General features: G+C 35.1%; 1 protein-coding gene across 8 annotated transcripts; it reads left to right on the top strand.

Moving 5' to 3' along the window:
• Positions 1–5,879: 5,879 nt before the first annotated feature.
• LOC145591569 (APETALA2-like protein 3) lies at positions 5,880–12,009 on the top strand. 8 transcript variants are annotated; one of them, XM_081648063.1, is made up of 10 exons: positions 5,880–6,827; positions 6,966–6,991; positions 7,111–7,141; positions 7,328–7,415; positions 7,592–7,737; positions 8,010–8,054; positions 8,159–8,265; positions 8,396–8,532; positions 10,420–10,533; positions 11,045–12,009. In XM_081648063.1, the coding sequence occupies exons 1-10, from the start codon at positions 6,247–6,249 to the stop codon at positions 11,312–11,314; spliced, it is 1,545 nt and encodes a 514-aa protein (XP_081504189.1). In that variant the 5' UTR covers positions 5,880–6,246; the 3' UTR covers positions 11,315–12,009. The 8 variants fall into 8 exon arrangements, with proteins under 8 accessions (XP_081504189.1, XP_081504188.1, XP_081504187.1 ...); XM_081648062.1 differs by having other exon boundaries at positions 7,589–7,737; positions 11,048–12,009; XM_081648061.1 differs by having other exon boundaries at positions 7,589–7,737.
• The last annotated feature ends 8,977 nt before the right edge of the window (positions 12,010–20,986 follow it).

Raw genomic sequence — 20,986 nt, 5'->3', positions numbered from 1 at the left:
TGCTGAATAATTTTAATAACAAAGTATAGAGTAAACAAAGGTAATTATTTTATTAAAATTTTAAACTAATTAAAGACAATGTTTAGTTAGCTGATTAAATTTTATGTGGCCAATTTTACTTTTTTGCATGTATGTTGAATCCAATTTTATTCTAATATAGTTGGCATGCATAATTAAGACTAACAGATTGCAACGGTTAGTGAAAATTGATAATAAGAGCAACTCCAATGGTTGTAGCTAGGGACTTGCTAGCAATTTTAAATAATCTTTAGCTACTAGCTTGACCATTGGAGCAAAAATATGCAATTAGCTTAGTCTAGCAAATTAGCTTTGCCAAGCTAATTTGCTTGAAAAAAACTTGCCAAATAGAAAATGCTAAAAGTTAATTAGTAATTAAGATAAAAATAATAAATTAATAATTTAAATAATAAGCTAATAGCTAGCCATTGGGGCTCAAACTAGTTACAGAGATAATTAGCTTGAAAGCTTATGTGGCATGACAAGCTAATTTGACAATTAGCTTGCCATTGAAGTTGCTCTAAGAGTTATTAGCTGACCTAAATTTATTATAAACTTAAAGTTAACTTAAAAGCAATCAATGATAATATTTTGCTCGTACAACTAAATATTAATTATCCTGTATAAAGGACTTTTGCCAGCTAATTGAGTGCAAAAATTTACTTCGTGCAAAAAAATTGAAACACCATAAGTCCATTTGGCCTCCTAAGCTAGTTCGTCCAAGGACTAAAAACTCCCTTATTAAGCTAATTTATTATTTGATTATAACTAACATAATTTTGTTCAATAAAAGATAATTGAACTAGAGCGAAAATTGTTTTTGCAAGAAAATTAAAGTGATGATATTTTGTCTGTTTGAACATGTATTGGCACGGTGGCTTTTGCGGGAGAGATTGTGGTTGAATCCACAAATTCAAAACCTTAACAATTTAGAATTTTAGAATACTAAGGGCCTAACTGAATTGAACTAAATTGATTTGAGCTGAAGTGAACTGAACTAAATAGAACTAAAATGAATATTTTATTAGAGAAGGAAATTCGGAGCTGAACTGAATTGATTGAAACTGAACTGAATTGAAATTAAGCTGAAGTGAACATGCTCTAAATGTAATTATGTGAAGAAAACAACTATCAGGACGATACTTAATCATAAGCTTAGAGAAAATAAGAATTGGATCTTTATTAAAATTCATGATTAAAATATGTGAGTTCTATCATGATACACCCACCTAATTAATTAATTCACAAATGCGAGATAAATAGTTGATTGACACCAAAAACTTTCTTGAATCTTCTACCTAAAATGACATGTTTGACTATTTAAGGAAGTGTGAACTTGTGTGAAGTTGGAATAGTTACCGACTTCTTACATAAACTATATAAGAGGTCCAAATACATGTGAATTAATTTATCAGTCAAAGGTAGTTAAAATTCTCCAATGGCTTATTTTATATGATCAAAACCAATATAATTAGGTTTACCTAAAGTAGTACGATGACCCAAAATGGTAAATTACTCATAATAGTATTGTGATTTGATTTTTCCAAAAAAGTAAGAATGTGATTCATGTGAGTTCTCCTTTAAAAACAATAAAATATTGAAAGTTCACACTAAAAAATCTTTGGAGATTTTTGATAACCCCATATGTCCATATCCTTAGCTTGGCGTTCATTAAGGAATCAAGACTACAATTATTGTTGTTATCAATATTATTAATGGTCCCCTAACGTACAAGAATTGTCATTTTTTTTTTGTGATCAAGCATTACACTCTAACCATTTGATAAAATAATAATAAAATAATAAAATTAATTTTGGTCATTTATTGTAAAGATCTAATTTTATGGACTATACTATTGTATGGTTACATCCAAACTAGCTTTTCCTAATTTTGTTTTATTTTATATCCACCTAATTAATTAAATTTGCAACAATAGCGTAGTATTTATACAATTAATGTCATTTAGTGCTTGTATGATTGAACCACCTTTTGTTCGTTGTTTGATCTATTAAAATCCTTGTAAGGGACCAAGATGCAAACCCTTGCATTATATTGATTCTGCTAAAAAGTGTGAAAGCGTTGGATGACTTGGAATTTTGTCCATTCATAGAAATATTGTTAGCCACTAGTTACTGATAGGAATTGCATAAACCTTTACATATATGCCACATCTTCTTAATATAAGGTGCACAAGATTACATCAAATTAAACATTTTGAAAAACTTTATAAGGTATATTTGATACATATAGCACATGTGTGGATTAAAAGTTTGCTTATATGCATTATGTCATCTTAATTTCTCTTATTTAAACGAATATGAGCCTATTCAAAACCACACAGCTATTGGGATAGAATATGTTAAAATAAAGATTAATTTTAATTCCTATAACAATTGTAGGGAACTCCAGAAAATATATCAAGCCATTAGACATAAATATCATTAGTTGCAATATAGTTTTTTTTTTAAAAAAAGTATTTATTGTATGTTAATAAACTACTCATTAAGATGAATTAAATAAGACCCAATTGAGAAGAGTAAGGCCCTGTTCACTTCACCTTAAAAAAATAATATTAAGTAAAAATAATTTCAGTTCAGCAAAAATAAGTTCAGTTCAGTAAAATTAATTTCAGTTTAGTAAAAATAATTTTAGTTCAGTAAAAATAAGTTCAGTTTAGTAAGATTCAATTTTCTTAAAGAAAATTTATAATAGAAATCAGTAAAAATAATTTCAGTTCAGCAAAAATAATTTAGTTTGGTAAAATTAATTTAAGTTCAGTAAAAATAATTTAAGTTTAGCAAATATAATTTTGTTTCAGTAAAACTAGTTTCAGTTCAGCAAAAAATAAGGTGAAGTGAACGCGGCCTAAGTTGCAACTTGACTATGTTATGTTGTATACTCCCTCTGTATTTTATTACTTGCTCAACTTTCCTTTTGCGGCCGTATTTTATTACTTGCTCCATTTCCATTTTTGGAACCTTTCACAATATATTTACCTAATTTCTTCTCTCCAAGTGGAACCCTCAATTATCATACTTTAATATTTTCATATTTTCTATCTTCTCAACTATAATACTTTATTTTTCCACAAACCCCACTTCCTTCATATTTCTTTACTTTCTACTATATTTCCTAAAACTTCACGCATGAAAAAATGAACACTACTAAAAATGAAGGTCGCAAATGGTCGCTAAAAATATGAAAAACGGTCGCTGAAAATATTTGCGATCGTCGACGATTGTAACATGATGGTCGTTATTTACTTGGTCGCAAAAAAAAAAACAGTATTACGTCCCGTTGATGGTCGCAGATTTTTAGTAGTGGAAACAAGTAATAAGATAGGGAAGGAATTGAATATAAAGGGTAATGGTAAAGATTTTATCTTCAAATATAAGATATTGTGTGAGATCGGACTCACCATAAATCCATTTAATAGTAACAACATCAAATTTTGACTTTTTCACATCAGATTTTAACTCTTTTATCTAATATTTGAATATTTTTATCACATATTTTGCCAATTAATTTTAATATCAGAATTTTTTTAAATCAGATTTTGACGTATTAATATCAAATTTTGATTTTTTAACATCTGATATCAACATTTTAATATTTGATAATAACAATTTAATATCTGATATAAAAAACGCAATTTTTTTTTTTGAAAGAAGATTAAAAAATGCAATGTCTGATATAACCTTTTTAATATCAGATAACTAAATTTTAATATCTTATATCAAGAGTGTTTTTTATCTATTATTTATACTAGGTTGAAAACCCGTACAATACACGATTTATATAAAGCCTATTTTTAATTTGTATATTTTAAAAATAAATCACTATTATACATGAATATAAATAAGAATTACATATATTTTGTAATTTTAAAATTTTTTATTTTAATCAAAATTATGATATAGTATCTGTTCAACATTGTCTAATTTATAGTTTAATGTAGAAGATCATTTATATAGTGTGCTATTTAAAATTATTTTAATTTCCTACGATAAATTGATAGGTTTTAGTTGTAATGTAGAATCTTCCAATATTTAAATTTAAAAATGTTAAATATGATAGCTCTACAAAAAAAAAAAAAAAAAAAAAGATGACATCATCATTGCATTTAGGCGGGAAATTTTTTTATTGAAAAAGCGACACATGGGCAATAATAACGTCAGCAACTTCTATTTTAGTAATAGTTAATAGATATGGCCAGCCAACCATTAGTGGTTGGTGTAACGACTTCACTACAAGCTAAGTAATTGAGTAATATGGTTAAGACAATAATCCTTCAAATGGGGTTACCCTGGTGGACGGGGTTACCCTGTGGACGAGGTTACCTCAATTGAAAAATGAGATTAATTTACAAGCAATTCAAATTAAAAGTTTCTTTTAATATAATTGTTAAAAATAAAGAAGAGTGATTACTCAAACTAACAAATCAGGTTACATTTTTTTTTTTGTTTGATGTTACTTGTATAATGAATTACTATTAAAATAAATCTTCATTCTCTCTTCTCAGCCAATCGCCACATTAATTACCTTGTCCCTCTATTTTTCATTATTTAAAATTTTGAAAAGTGAGAATATTTAATTTAAATATTACATAATTTCTCTCAATGAGATTCATTTTTCTTAATTTATTTCTCAACTTTATATGGGAAAAACAAAAGAATCAATGAGAGCATGTGTATAATCGATGGAGAATATGTATATATTCTCTATCGAAATTTTGACTACCCAAAAGATCAATTATCAAGATTTTTTTTTCAATTTGAATCGGAATTTTTCTGATTCGAAATTTAAATCAGATTCCTGAAAGGGTAAAGAACTTTTTATGTGACGTCAAAATTTATTTGGGAGTCCTACTGTAATCTTCATTAAAATCTTTAAAAATAAAAAGGCTTTTGGGTGCACACAAGATATATGTTAGATAATTAATGTATGAAGTTATACATAAATATTTAGGGATAATAAATAATAATGAAAAAAATGATAAGTATTAATCATACTGTGCATTTATAAAATTTTCATTGAAAATTCTCTGCAACTTACACTTAGGAGAAAATTCGTTACTAAATATAATATGAGTATTATTTGATAATCTATTAAGGAATCACACAAAAAAAAAAAAAAAAAAAAAAAAAAAATTGAAATATTAACATATTTATACAAATTTCATTGAAAATTTCTCCGCAACTTACCCTTAGGAGAAAATATTTAACTACGTGATATAATAAGAGGAACATATATATATTAAGGAATCATATATTAATATACATGTTGCGCTATTTACATTAGCCACATAGGGCACCAAGATGACACAATCCCTAATTCACAAATATAGTACTAATCCACTAGATTAACTAATAGCATATTTAAGGAATAATATATATCATCATCATAACTAGGTAGTTAAAAAATGATTATTGGCAACCAAATAATATAATTAACACTAAACAATATCCCTAATCATAAAAGTCAACAACACAATTAAATAACACATCCACATCACACTCATTCATTCATAGTCTTATCACGTTTATTATTTTTAGTAGTCTTATAGTACAACCCCCCAATTTTGCTTACAAGAAGCCAAGAATATAGAATTAATACCAATTTTAGTACACTATAGGTAATACCTAAAAAAGCAACCTATCTACTACCCCTTCCTAAAGGGTAAAATTGTTGTAATAATATTTTTCTATTTTCATATAGTATTATTCATTTTATTTAATTAAAGTACCTACTTTAATTTTTAAAATATATTTTATACTATATACGTAAGTTGTATTTATTTTACATATAATTTCTATATATATCAACCAATTAAAAACGTTGTATTCTCTCTCACACGTCTCACCCCTTTGGCCGGTGCCCCTCTTCTTCTTCTACTTTCTCTCTCTTCATTTTTTCTTCTTCTTGAAAAATCAAAATCTCCATTGTTGTTACTTCCAAATCTTCTTCCACCAAACTTTTTCTCTCTCTAATCTATTTTCTTCATCTTTTCACGAATTTCCATGTCTAACAACCATTTTTTCCAACACTGTAATAACAACAAAACCACTGTTGTTATCATTATCACAAAAACTCTGTTTTAGAGAGAGAAAATCGCAATCAAAATTAAATCAAAATCAATCGATCATCTCCGAGTTTGAGAATCTGGGTATTGATTAATTTTTCTGGGTATTTGATTTCTGTAGTTCTCTTAAAATTTAATAAGCAAAAATGCTTGATCTCAACATTGGTGTAGCTAACAATACTAACAATAACAATAACTCCATGAATAAAGAGGAGAGAGAAAACTCCATGAAAGACGAAGGTTCAGCAACTAATACTGAGCTCTCAGGAACTTCCTCGGCATCTTCCCTCGTCAACGCCGCCGCCGACGAGTCTCCGATCTCCGGCGCGGGCGAGTTTGACTTCTTCTCAAAGCAAAGAACAGAGGAAGTTTCTCCGGTTGTAACTCGGCAGCTTTTTCCGATGAATGAGGCTGATCACAGCGGATTAAATGGCGGAAGTGGAAGCGGAGCCGGTGGCGGAACCCGAGGAATGGAGCTTCTTAGGCTCGGATCATCGTCTTCGATGACCCGAACCACGCCAACTCAAAGTAATGTTAATAATAATCAGTGGCTGAATCTTTCGGTATTAGGTTCGGGTTCAGGTTCGGGTTCGGGTGTAGGTTCGGAGCAACAGAATAATGCTAAACAACAGGTTAGGAGAAGTAGGAGGGGACCCAGGTCAAGGAGTTCTCAATATAGAGGTGTCACGTTTTACCGGAGAACCGGCAGATGGGAGTCACATATTTGGTAATAAAATTATTTTAGTTATTTAAAATTATTATTTTAATTATTTTTTGTAAGATTATTATATAATTTGAATTATTTTTGTTCATTTTATAATGAGTTGTCTGACTTTTTTTGGTGTGGTAATTTTTTTTGTTACAGGGATTGTGGGAAACAAGTGTATTTGGGTAAGCTTAATGATTTTTGATTATATTACTATATACCCAGTAATTTCAATTGAGATTTAATTTGTTTTGGTTAATGTTTTTCTAATTTATTTTCTTGGAATTTGCATGGCATTTTTCAGGTGGATTTGACACTGCTCATGCTGCTGCTAGGTACTTAATCTATGAATTTTAATCTAAGCCTTTAATATTGCATACATCATAACCGTTAAAATTTCGAATATTCAGGCCTTTAGGATTGCGTATATCAAAATCGTTAAATTTTGTGTGTATCCAAACCTTTAGGATTGCGTATATCAAAACCATATGATACTTAACGTATTATTTATCGAATTTCAGGGCATATGATAGGGCAGCAATTAAATTCAGAGGAGTAGATGCTGATATAAATTTTACCATTGCTGATTATGAAGATGATATGAAACAGGTAAAGTTTCAAACCAAATAAATCAAACACAACCTTAATTATTAAATATAGCTGTTAAACAGCTATATTTAATAATTAAGGTTGTGTTTGATTTATTAATACACCATATGATAATTAATTTGATCATCATTGATAATTAATACACCATATGATTATGGACTTGTGATTAACAGCAGATGAAAAACTTAAGTAAGGAAGAATTTGTGCACATCCTTCGGCGCCAAAGCACCGGCTTCTCCCGGGGAAGTTCGAGGTATAGAGGCGTGACACTTCACAAATGTGGCCGGTGGGAAGCTAGAATGGGACAATTCCTTGGCAAGAAGTAAGGCACATAAAATTTGGCATACAATATATGCTCCTAATTGTATTTTAACTCTTTGATTGTCATGTATTGCATTGGTTTAGATTAAAATTAGCGCGTTTTTTGCATGTTAATTCGTAGTTAGACAGCCCAAGGTATTAGTAGTAGTAGTAGATTAGTGTTAATAGTAGTAAGAGGGTATGATCACAATAATAATGTGAAAAGGGTATATAAGAGGAAGATAATTGAGGAACCTAGTGTTTATGAGTGGGCGCGGTTATGCTTGGTTGCAGGTATATATATCTTGGCTTATTCGACAGCGAAGTAGAAGCCGCGAGGTCCTTTTATGACCATAAATTTTTACAAAACTCCTTGAAACTCTGATTTTTCGAGTTTTGTGTGTGTTTGATCGATTAACACGCAATGCCCTATGGTGGTGCAGGGCATATGATAAGGCTGCTATACAATGTAATGGGAGGGAAGCGGTCACAAATTTTGATCCTAGCTCGTATGATGGCCAGATACCGATAATGCAAGCTAACAACGAGGGTATATATCTTTTTAAAGTTATTATGTTCGTTTAGTAATACATGATCAATTTGATTTTGATTCCAAAGGGATCAAGATTTTGTTTACTTTTGGTGTTTGATTGAGTGGAATCAATGTTTGCTTTTGGCAGGTGATGGGCAAAATCTTGACCTGAATCTTGGAATATCGATCACCATAGACGGTCCTAAAGGAAACAACGATAAGGGTCCTGGAGAATCACATACTCATCATCCACCTCTTCACCTTGCCAACGGAAAATGGCCTGTGGTAAGAAATCGAATATCTAACTGATACGTTTCAGAAGATTAGAATTATCCCTTTGAGACAATTCAGTTCTCGATTCTTTGAATCAATCAATCAATCAATCAATCAATCAAAGCCTTAATCCCAAAAGTGGGGTCGGCTAACATGAACCAAATTTGATTATTCCGTGTAGTCATCAACATAAATCTTTCTCCTCCATCCCTTACGATCCAAAACTTCATCCTCACGTAAATCCATGCACTTCATATCCTTCCTCACTCCTTCCAACCAAGTCATCTTTGGTCTCCCTCTTCCTCGTTTAATCCCTCCATGGTCCCACTCTTCCACTCTTCGCACCGGTGCACCCTCGGGTCTCCGTCTTACATGTCCAAACCAACGCAGACGATTTTCCCTTAATTTATCTACAATGTCCGCCACACCTACTTTCTTGCGAATAACCTCATTTCTGATTCTATCTCTTAAAGTGTTTCCACACATCCACCTTAACATGCGCATTTCCGTAACCTCCATCTTTTTAATATGCTCTTTCTTAGAAGCCCAACATTCTGTACCATAGAGCAACACTGGTCTTATGGCAGTCCTGTAGAATTTTCCCTTCAACTTTAAGGGAATGCTGCGGTCGCATAACACTCCCGTGGCCGCTCTCCATTTAAGCCACCCTGACTTAATCCTGTGGGTCACGTCTTGATCAATGTCACCATTCTTCTGGATGATCGACCCTAGGTACTTAAAACATTCACTCATGGTCAAATCCTTTCCATCCAAACTCACCACTTCATTGCTTGTCCCCCTCTGAGTGCCAAAACGACATACCAAATATTCAGTCTTACTCCGACTTAGCTTAAACCCTCTAGATTCCAACCTTTGCCTCCATTGCTCCAACTTGACATTAACCCCATCCTTAGTCTCATCCACCAAAACGATATCATCTGCGAACAGCATACACCATGGAACCTCATCTTGAATTGGTCTAGTTAATTCATCTAGAACCGTTGCAAAAAGAAAAGGGCTTAATGCAGACCCTTGATGCAATCCGATTGTAATAGGGAAATCTTTTGTCAACCCTCCGCATGTCCTCACATTTGTTGACACATCCCGATACATATCCTTAACTAGGTCTACATACCTTCGTGGGATACCTTTCTTCAACATTGCCCACCAAAGTATCTCTCTTGGCACCTTGTCATATGCCTTCTCTAAATCAATAAAGACCATATGAAGATCTTTCTTCTTTACCCTATAAAACTCCATCATTTGTCTTATCAAATGGATTGCCTCCATAGTAGATCTCCCAGGCATAAAACCAAATTGGTTATCTGAAATGCTTGTGCATGCCCTCAACCTTTGTTCAATCACCCTTTCCCACAACTTCATAGTATGGCTCATAAGCTTAATTCCTCGATAGTTAGAACAATCTTGAGCGTCTCCTTTGTTTTTATAAACCGGGACCAAGGTGCTCTTCCTCCAATCTTGTGGGATCCTTGTAGCCGTCCATATCTTGTTGAAAAGGTTTGTTAACCAATCAATACCAATCTTACCCAAACACCTCCACACCTCTATCGGTACCCCATCAGGGCCAACCGCCTTCTTAGGTTTCATCTTCCTCAGTGCAATCTCCACCTCTACTCTCCTAATCCTTCGCACATACTCCATGTTGATTTCTTCATCACTCATAGAGGTATCTCCTATCACAACTCCATTACTTCCATTAAATAATTCATCGAAGTACCCCTTCCACCTGTCCTTGATGCCCTCCTCTTGCACTAGGACCATTTGGTTCTTATCTTTGACACACTTCACCATGCCAATATCCTTCCTATATTGGCATACAATACTCCACTATATTTGAATTCAATGTTATTAATGGACTGAATCGCGTTATCTTGACAGAATGGGGGTTACTTTACTCCTGGTGCACCTCCGCTCTATGGTCAGCCGTTGCCATCGAGACAATCTACTAATATGTTGTCTGGTTTACCACCAGGTCGGTCTGCAATTTATGAGGTACATCTAGTTTGTTTATTCATCAATTTTATTCTTAGCTTATGCTTTATGTTTGGCCTATATCGATTGTATGTACTATAAGAACATACATGCAAGAGAAGCTGTTATTGTTCAAATTTAATCAAACATAAAATAAACTTGCACACAATAGGGGGAAGATCAATTAACTTTTCTTAATCCGCCTTAATTTGGTTCAGTGCTGGCCTAATAGGTAGTATGCAGATGTAACTCTGCAAAGGACATAAAAATCTACTTTGTATGTGTATATAAAGTTTAGTATGACCTTTGAACACTTCAAATTTAGAGATAATTTCTATGCAATTGTTAATGCGCGTTGAGAATTTTACTTTGCACGATGATCATGCCTAAGATTTTGTTCATTGGCTTCCCATTTTAGAACTTTAATCACGAGTTTTCTAGGATTTATTTGACAGTTTAATTTTCTGATATGTGATTGGAACTTAACATTCAAGCTATTATCATCACTGACTTGAATTGAAATCAATTTTAGCAGGACCGCGTTGGTGATCAACAAAAGCTAGAGGCAATGGCAGCCTCGGCAAGATTACCAAACTGGGCATGGTACATGCAAAACCAAGGTCAAGGAGGAAGTGGAGGTGGAGTTGGTGGTACTGCAAACCAAGTCCAACAGTTTTCAACTGCAGCATCATCAGGATTCTCATCATTTTCTACCACCACCACTTCTTCGGCCAGTTATCCTTTTGCCAACTTACAGAACGACTTTCACAACAACAATAATAATCAGGGTCGCGGTAGATGACACAAGGCCACCGCCTTTGACAGGTTTTTTCCACTGCCACTTCATCCAAATTTCTCAGATGAAATGGCATGGGTAGCAAGGCTATGGAAGCTGAACATAATATATATAAATACGAATGAATACTTATATTGATAGTTATATATAGAAGTTCGATTTAAATTTTTCCAAGTGTATATCACAAGTTTGTGACGCGCATAATTTGTGCATATAAATTTGCTGCAGGAGCAAGACTAATATGTATCTATGATACAATTGCAAATTGATGAAATTACAATCAACTAAGAGCCTAATTATTTAGCCCCTTTTTCCCTTTTTTCCTCCATATTTGTGATTCCATATTCTGTATAAAGTTGAAGGTGATTGAGCACAGAATTTGCATGATTCTTGTGAATTGTGATATTTCCAAAGTAGTAATTTTTGTGACAAAGTAACTTTGCTTCTGAATGTCGTCATCTAATATTGGTGGCTTAGGCTTTCAATGACATTGTATTGTCACGCAAGCTGCAAGATTTTGTTGTAAGAAGATTAGATTCTTTTTGCCAGTCAGATAGAGAGATAGTGTTTGAATTCATAAGACTTTGCATTCAAAAAGTGTACAGTAGAGGAATTATTACAGTCTAATGTAGATATTAAGAGCTTTTTGTTGTGTGTAAAGATTGAAGTGCATAAAGTTTTTATCTATACGAGATTTTATCGCAAGTTTTGGATGAACCGTTTGATTAAGGATACTACTAACCAATTAAATCTTTGGCGTATACGTAGGTTAAGAAAATTGTAAAAAAGACCTTTTAAGTGGTCGACTTTTTGAAAAATGATCTTTTAAGTGAAAACTTATGAAAAAGGACTTTTTAAGTTGCATTTTGTTTGTATTGGGTACTTGGGTGATCTTGTGTGGTGGTAACGCCAGAGCTTCGGCATTGACTATCACATGTTAGTCACGTGACCTATTTTTTTTTTAAAAAAAAATCCCCAAATTTCCCTCTTTTTCCGACCTTACCCTTTCATTGGTTAGGTCGGGAAAGGAGGAAAATTTGGGGAATTTTTTTTTTAAATAAGTCACGTGACTAATACGTGATAGCCGACCACCACGCAAGCTCACCCAAATACCCTATACAAACAAAATGCAACTTAAAAGGTCCTTTTTCACAAGTTTTCACTTAAAAGGTACTTTTTCAAAAAGTCGACCACTTAAAAGGTCCTTTTTCACAATTTTCTCCAATTGGTTTAGGTAAATTTAATCAATAAAATGGAATGGACTATGCGTAAACAATATTATTGAAATTAGTTAAACAATCTCTCTCCAAAATCTCAGCCAACCTATCTTTTTCTATCCTTAATCCCTCCAATTAGTTATTTTTGCAAATTCAAAATTTAAATATATATGAAGTATAAGGTAACTATTTTTACCGAGTTGAAATATAACTACTTAACTACAATGGCCTTTTACTATTTTATCTTGAGGAGATGCAATCCATAAAATGGTAGTATTATTTGTTAATTATGCCTCAACTTAGGTGAGGGCATCTACAAAAGATACTCTTGTCAAGGCGGAGGAGCAATATACTTGGAATGGCAATGGTGTGATGGGTTTAAGGGTGGTATTGGAATAGGGAGAGAAGGGAAGGAGAGGGAAATGAAGAAAGGAGCAATTAATTAATAACTTCAATTAAAGACAAGGTTAACAAGAGCTACTATATATACCTAAGGTCAATTATAACTAATAATGAAGTTAAGTTTTGATAACTGAAAATCGGATGGATATATTTTTCTAAAAAAAAAAAAAAAAAAAGAATCGGATGGATATAACACCACATTGTTAGTAATATTGGATTATACGAAGTATACTATCGTAAAAATATTTACCATGTACTTAGATAGATCTTATGATAGTATCTACGGAAAATAATAAGTAGGATGTATATGTCTAGTGAAAATTTAAGAGAATTATATGAAGTGTTGATATTTGAATTGCCCTAAAAAAAAAATAATAATAATAAAAAATAAATAAATAAATAGTGTTGATATTTGAATAGTATCGTATAAAATACGAGTAGTTTAAGGTGTTTTACTTTCGAAAAAAGAAAATTTATTTTAAGGTGTTTAAGAAGGTTACTTGTTTCTTACGCGATTCTATGTTGTATTGTATGAGTAGTGTATTAATAATCAATAATATAATACGTAATAAAAAGTTAAGTCATTAAGCCCTTCCTCAAAACTTGTCACACTCCCTTATTATTAAACATAAATTTAAATAGAATAAATTGAAGTAATTTAGAAAAAATAAGTTTTTTTTGACAAGAGCTCACAATTGATTATCTATTTGTTTGCTACAGTGAAGCAATGTGTGCTTAACTAATGTGTGCGGACTTGACAAGTAGTCTTAAATGTACTTAACTAATGATAATAATAATACACTATACACTTATTAATTATTACACTATAATATACTCACATAATACAGCTATATGCCCAACCAACAATTTTCTGTGGTGTTAGATTTCTCTACAGTTGGCTCCTTGTCCACGCCCTCTGTGATGGAAAATGTTTTCATTATCACCACATGATTTATTATTGATGGAAAATATTTTCATCATCTAAATAAAATAAATAAATAAATAAATAAATAAAAACCCCAAGTGTGCTCCATCTAGCTCCAATAAATATCTTTTGTATTGTTCATGTAACCGTTGTTGAGTAAAGAAACATTTAAGTTTATTATTATTGATTAATTCTAAAAAAAATAATTAACACAGTATACTTTAATATTCAGACGTTGAGTATGTACTATATGTTTTAGAAAATCCAAAATAAAAACGTGATCCAAAACAATAGACCAAAAGGAGTAACAAACCATCTGAAAAACCATCGAAATAAGTGGAAAATAAGATGATTATACGGTTCCTTAATTTCTCCTTAATTTTTTTTGGTCAAATTAGAATTAAAAAGGGTTTTTTATTTTCTTTTCTTTTTTGACAAAGAATTAAATAGGTTACACCCTAGCTTCCAACCCAATTTTTCCTTAGTTAATTGTACAATTTTGGCTCAATACTCATTATAAATATAATTAATATGAGGTTTTCTATATAATACACCAATTATAGATGCATACAATAGTATAATGGTACTAACAAGTTGTGATTCCAATCACCTTGTTGTCTAACCATGTGAATTTTAATTAACTTTGGATTCCACGTAAAAGATGAAATCTACTATCACCCTTGTAAAACTATTATATTTAATATCTCATGAGTGAAATGTTTATAATCCTCATTAAGGTTGGTCTATTCACAAGCCAATTAAAACGCGTATAATAAGGATAAAAAAATTTCTTACATGTATTAGATAATGAGAGTTTAGGTTCCGCACCAGCCACCGGCCATCGCTAGAGTAGATTATAATGGTCATCGTCATCATATATAAATTTAAGTGGCTACAAGCTAATGAGAAACATTTCCATTTCATGAACATTATGAAAATTTCCAAAAAGATTAATAAAAAGACAGATAATGACAAAATCAGATTCATGATGAAAAGGAGATGCATGAAACACATGCTAGTAGGATGTCACTCTCATTGTTACTATTTTGAAAGCTTTTCTTGCATGTTACACAAATTATATTACTCTTTTGTGAGTTGTGAGTCTTGTCTTCTTAATTTAACCTAAAAGGGGCCAAGCTTGTAATAAAGGAATTTGAGAATTGAGATAACATTAGCATCAATTTTCTTGCCGATAACAGTTGATTTCTTAATTAATACTTCCTCTATTTTTTTTATACTTGCAATACACCTTTTATCACGCTTATCAATGAGGTGATTAAACTAGGTAAATGAATGAATTAAGCTATGAAATTTAAACCGTAGCAACTTATCCCTTTCTTTTTTTAGGTGTTAAAATTTTGTAATTTAATTTATCCGTTTACCTAGTCTAATATCTTCCTTAACATGCGTGCCAAAGGGGTGTGTTGCAACTAAATAAAAACGGAGGAAGTATAAGATTGGTCCATCCAACAAAGGAGAGCCCACCCCTACTCATTTACGAAGCCCAAGAGAGAAGCAAAAGACAGTGCTATTCAATGCAAGATTTGGAAGTTTTATGGCACATATTAAAACGAACCCTACAATTTTTTATTTTTTTACATGTAAGTCAATTGATAATTAGTTTGTTAAAGGGAGAAATGTTATGTATTTGTAAACACATAATAATGATTAAAATATTCTAAAAACACGTGATAAAGAGAGAACAGAGGAGAAAAACAGGAAGAGAGATCTATAAGTGGACCCCACCTATTATAGATTGATAAGGGACCACACATGATAGGGGACCACACGCTGATTGTTCCACTGAAAGATTATATAGTACATTGAATCTTTGGTTGTACCATTTAAGCACAAATTTAGTATAATTGAATGCATATATAATACCACTATATACATATAGTATCACCATATGTTCAGTGATATTATTTGATCATTCAATGATACCAAAATATACATTTGTTTTGGGTGTTTTTTGGTCCCTCGGGAGAATTACGTTACCAAGACTGGCTCGGCGCGGTCTGTACCTGCAAAACACGGAGACTCCGGTTGGTAGGAGCTCCGCCTCCGACGATCAAGTTAGTATTGGTCGTAGAAGATGAAAAGGTGCGGAAAAGATAAAAGTGAGATCTTCTCGGATTCCGAGATTAGGTGATTTCTCTGATGTGAGAGAATGTAGGGTTGTTGTAACAATTGAAGGTGTTCCTAGAATGGGGGAAATCTCCTTATTTATAGGGTCGTTGGAAAATGTGCCCTTCATTAGGTCAGGATGACCTAATAGGTTACGTCGTTTTGCGGTGTTCTTGGGAATTGGGCCTTGAATGTCGCCATTCCATTTGTCATCTGAGGCTGACACGTGTCGGCTGAAGAGTGGTCTACGTTGGACCCATCCTAGAGTGACACGTGTCCCTCTCTGATTAGGCCACGTGTCTAGGGTAATTTTACCCCGAACATTTGCCCCTCACAGGGGTGACGTGGCAGGCCACGGGGCGCTTGTGACACGCGTTCCCTTGCAGGAGGTGAACAATAACAAACGGTTCACCTTCGGTTAAAGTGACGGGGATGCCCCCGTTTTCACCCTTTTATAAATAGGGATTTACCCTCCCCCCTTTTCTCCCTCATCTTTGACCATTTTAAAAAGTTTAGAGAGAGAATTTTCTAGAGAGAGACACTCTGTTACCCAAGTAGCTACTTTCCAGAAATTTTCCGACTGCAACATTCGTGGACTCAACCGGCCACCGTTTGAGGCAATTTTTCAGAGTTAGAGGTAACCGTCTCTTCTCTTCTCAACTCTTTCAAATTTTTTCTGTTTGTATATATAGTTTTTCAAATAAAATGGATTCTTCATCGACACACACGGCACAGCCTCGGTCATTTAGCCGGTCTCTTGGTACGGCTGAGTCTAGAATTGGGGGTGCCGTCTCTGGACATTTGGACCTGCTTTGCTCATCCCCGAATCCCTCCGTCTATGTGTCTATGCAGGAGACGATGACTAGAGTAAAATAGACGGCTACCAAGCCAAAAAGAAGGCGCGCTCTGGAAGTGCCTAGCGATGAGATTACTCCGAATGAGGAGTATGAGGGATCTGAAGAGCAAGCAAGCTCTTCGCCGGGTGGCACCCCTTCTACCTCAAGCGACAAAATCTTAGAAGAGGCAGACGGTGAAGGACCCGCCTTTACCTCAGAATGACTCGGATCCGGAAGATGGCCTAGAAGCCTCTAACCGATATGGATCCGAGGCTTCAAGCTCTGGTCAGGCGAAGGCTGGCTATGAGGTTCAGCAGACGAAAAGAGGCTCGTCCACGTCCAAACCCACCAAGGCGCACATGTCCGCCTTGGACATTTAGACCCGGAAGTCTACCTTCAAGGCTTTTAAGGACAAGTACCCCATTGGGGCTGATTGGGTGATTAGCGTCCCGCCTATGGGTGCGAATGTGGCATGGGACCAATGTTATTAAAATCGCGATTCGGATCGTAGAATCGTACGATTCTACGATCCTAATCCACATAAACGATGTAAATTGCTGGTAGAATCGTTATGCTGTAGAATCGCTCATAGAATCGGTAGAATCGGTTAGAATCGGTGGAATCGGTACCGATTCTACGATTCTATATCGATTCTACTCCTGCAAAAAATCTGATTTTTCGAAACCCATAACTTTTGATTACGAAGTCGGAATTAGGCTTATAACATGTCATTAGAAAGCTCTTGAAGTCTACTTTCTAATAGAATTGGTTTCGTACCTATATCATTTATATATTTTATGTTATAGACTAAAGAGTGTAAGGGTGTCATAGTTGAATCTAACTTTAGTCAATGACTTACATATTATTCAATCTAAATCATAATAAAGCTTATGAAACATCAATTTAAATAACTTTTAAGATTCTATCCAACCATTTAAATTTTGTGGGCATAAGAATGTATTCATAAGTCTCATGCACTCAACTTTGGGCATATAAAAAACACTTTTATAACATGAGTTTGTTGTAGTTATCATTCTTTAGCTATCTCGTTAAATGAACTAACTTGACACTTAGTTTTCTATCATTATTGGATTTTTTTTTAATTATGCATAGGTCTAGGGAAAACAACTTTACGAGTCAACAACGTTATTTTTTTCATAATTTAACAACAACTGTCGTGTTACTCTCATGGTTAAGAATGTGTACCAATAATCCGACTTTATAGTCTATATTGTATTGTTTAATTTATGCGCGTGCAAAATTACTTGAAAAACTATTTTATGTTTGTATGTCAATATTATGTTACTAACAATATATATTATTATCATTCTCATTGCTATAAAATTATTTATGTAGTCATTTGTTACATTTTGAAGCCCAATTTTACATTTTGGTAGAATCATACGATTCTACGATTCGATTTTACCGATTCGATTCTACCCCACTCACCGATTCAAAGTAGAATCCCGATTCTGATAACTTTGCATGGGACGATGATATTGAAAATGCCTACAATTACTTCGGCTGCTTTGAGGCTGTAATTAGAGCCGGTCGCCGCTTCCCTCTGCACAGGGGGATCAAGAAAATTTTGAAGGGGTATGAGTTAGGCATTTGGCAACTCACCCCCAACTCATGGATAAATACACTAAGTTACATTGCCGCCTGTGAGTTCCAAAACATAGAGCCTAGTTTTGAGACTTTTCCTCATATGCACTACATGAGCTGGGCTCCAGGCGGATGGGGGGGGGGGGGGGGCGTGGTATACTTTGACCACACACTCGCAATACATGACGACACTTGACAAGCCGTCTAAGTGGACTGGCTGAAAGGAGAAGTTTTACTTGATCTCCTCGCCCTCTCTAAGCCACAATAAGCTCTTACGCCGGTATAATAAGGATCCGGCCTTGCTCGGAAAGAAGTGCGCCCTCCCTCGCATTCCATCCAAGGTTTAGGAACAAATAATGGAGCCGGGATTTTTTGAGACAACCACCACTCCTTTGGATGATGAGAGTCAGATAATCGTACCCAAGAATTAGGTACCCCACCCGGACTTTCTGAAACATGAGGCGTTTCTCTCCACCTATGGTCTGAGTACCATGTTTGAGAGACATATGTTGCTTACTCTGGCTGTCATTGTCTCGATTGTTTTAAACTAGCTTTTTATAACATGACTAACCAACCGGCTCTCTTTTGCAGAAGAAGCTATAAGTATGGTGGATGCCAATAAGACGCTTGCTAAATCGGCTTCTCTACTAAGGAAGGAGAAGCTTAGAAAGTGAAAGGCGACCTTAGACGCCAAAAATGACGGGGTAAGGCCCGGCTGCAATTCTTTCTTGCCTTGACTCACATTGTTCTTGTTTGCCGGCTGTAACCCCTTTGCTTGATTTGAAGAGTGGCAATAAGACCATTCCCCGCTTCATCTCCAAGATGCTCAAGCGGCCTGGGGATGAGTTAAAGAAGACCCCAGCTAAGGCGGGAAAACACAATCCCTCCCGATCAACTTTTTCTGTCCAGCCGAATCCCACACACCCTACAACCAGTGGCAAAAGCCCGGCTGTGCTGAAGGCCTTGAGCGAAAGCTTAGGGCCGGCTGGGAAATTGCCGGACGCCTCTACAACGTCGAAGAGTGGCATGCCACTCGATGTTTCAACCGGTAATGCAGCGGCTGGGGAAGGAGGAACTTCCCAGCCTAGGGACAAAGGTAAGAGTAATTGCTTTGAACCTCCTTGGCCACTTGACTTTATGCGAGTCAAAACTCGAGCCAGCTCGTCTGGAGATTCACTTAGCACCCGGCACAACATAGGTGCTGCCTATGCTGCCTTCTCACCATGTACTTTTTATGGTACAGATGCCTCTAGCAGCCGACATGATGTCCAGCACTTCGCTAAGCGGATGCTTAGGACCTTCACCAAGTCAGAGAAGGACAAGGTGCCTGGGTTGCAGGTGGTCAAATTTGATCAAATACTGGCGTTGCTGGCTGAGGTAACTTAGAGTTTATCTCAAGTTTTTCCTTGTCTTTGTTATTTGATTTGACTTGATTTGGTTTGATTTGCCGTCTGGATCGAGCAGGCGATGCTGAGGTGGATGGGATCAAGACTCCGTTTAGGCGGAAGCAAGAGGAGGTAAATGACGCTAAACAGAGGGCCCAGGATGCTCTCAACTCTGATCAATACCAAAATACAATGAGTGAAATTGAAATTAAAACTCAAGAGTTGAAACAGGAGGAGCTGATCAAAACTCTGACGGCTGTAGTGGAGGAGGCCAACACCAACGCCAATAACTTAGAGTTGGCGCTTAAAAATGCACAATCTGATGTGAAGGCTTTGGAAGGGGCGGACTAGGAAAACACCCAGCTCAGGGACGAGAACAGCCGGCTCAAGCTCGATATTGTTCAAATGAGGAGCGCACACCAAGAGGAAATCTCCAAGGAGCAAAACCTGCTGGTGGCTGAGAACGAGAGGGATACCGAGGCCCGCCTAAAGCTGGTTTGGGATCTGGTCCACCCTAACGCTGACTAGGAGTACTTCAACCTACGGTATCAGTATGCCACCGATGTGTATGATGTCGAGTGGCTAAAGGAGACGGCGCCGCCTCCATTCAAGGAATGGGCCCTTGCCCAAGGCATTGAGATTGCCTCGGACGAGGAAGATGAGCCAAACAATGAAGCTCTGGTTGACCCTAACCAGGCTCAAACCGAGCAAACTGTAGAAGACCTTCCACCCAGCCAGACCCAGGCGGTACCTCCTCCCCAGCAGCCTTAGGTTTTCAGGGGCAGTGTGCCAGATGTTTTTCTCCGGCCTGCGTGCCGTGTATCATTGTTCTTTCTACCAACTGAGGAGTCGGCCATTTGGCCGGGTTAAATTTTCTTGTATTATGCCCAGATGGATATCCGGTTAACATTATCGCCCGGCCATTTAGTCGGGTTAAGTTTATGAAATGTGCCGACTGAGTCGGTTTTGTTCAATTTTGGCATATATATACTTGAAATTTTGCCTAACTTATTGAAATCATACGGCAATTGATGAACCGGCTGCACCTAGGCCCTAGGCGGCTGTGTGGTTGGTTTCAAAGTTTGATTGATTGATTAACTTGGGAACTTTTGATACTTTAAAGAGTACGAGATGTTCCTAAGTTAATCAATCACAGTAGTGATTGCCCCAAACCAAGTACA

This window comes from Chenopodium album, chromosome 18 (genome assembly GCF_948465745.1).
Source record: "Chenopodium album chromosome 18, dcCheAlbu1.1, whole genome shotgun sequence".
NCBI lineage: Eukaryota > Viridiplantae > Streptophyta > Magnoliopsida > Caryophyllales > Amaranthaceae > Chenopodium > Chenopodium album.
This window is presented reverse-complemented; position numbering and strand designations above follow the sequence as displayed.

Bases quoted from the DNA above. Each gene is read 5' to 3' on its own strand.
- LOC145591569 (XM_081648061.1), top strand. From the start codon at position 6,247: ATGCTTGATCTCAACATTGGTGTAGCTAACAATACTAACAATAACAAT. The intron at 6,828-6,965 runs GTAATAAAATTA...TTTTTGTTACAG, and splicing joins AGATGGGAGTCACATATTTG to GGATTGTGGGAAACAAGTGT. The intron at 10,534-11,044 runs GTACATCTAGTT...AATCAATTTTAG, and splicing joins GTCGGTCTGCAATTTATGAG to CAGGACCGCGTTGGTGATCA.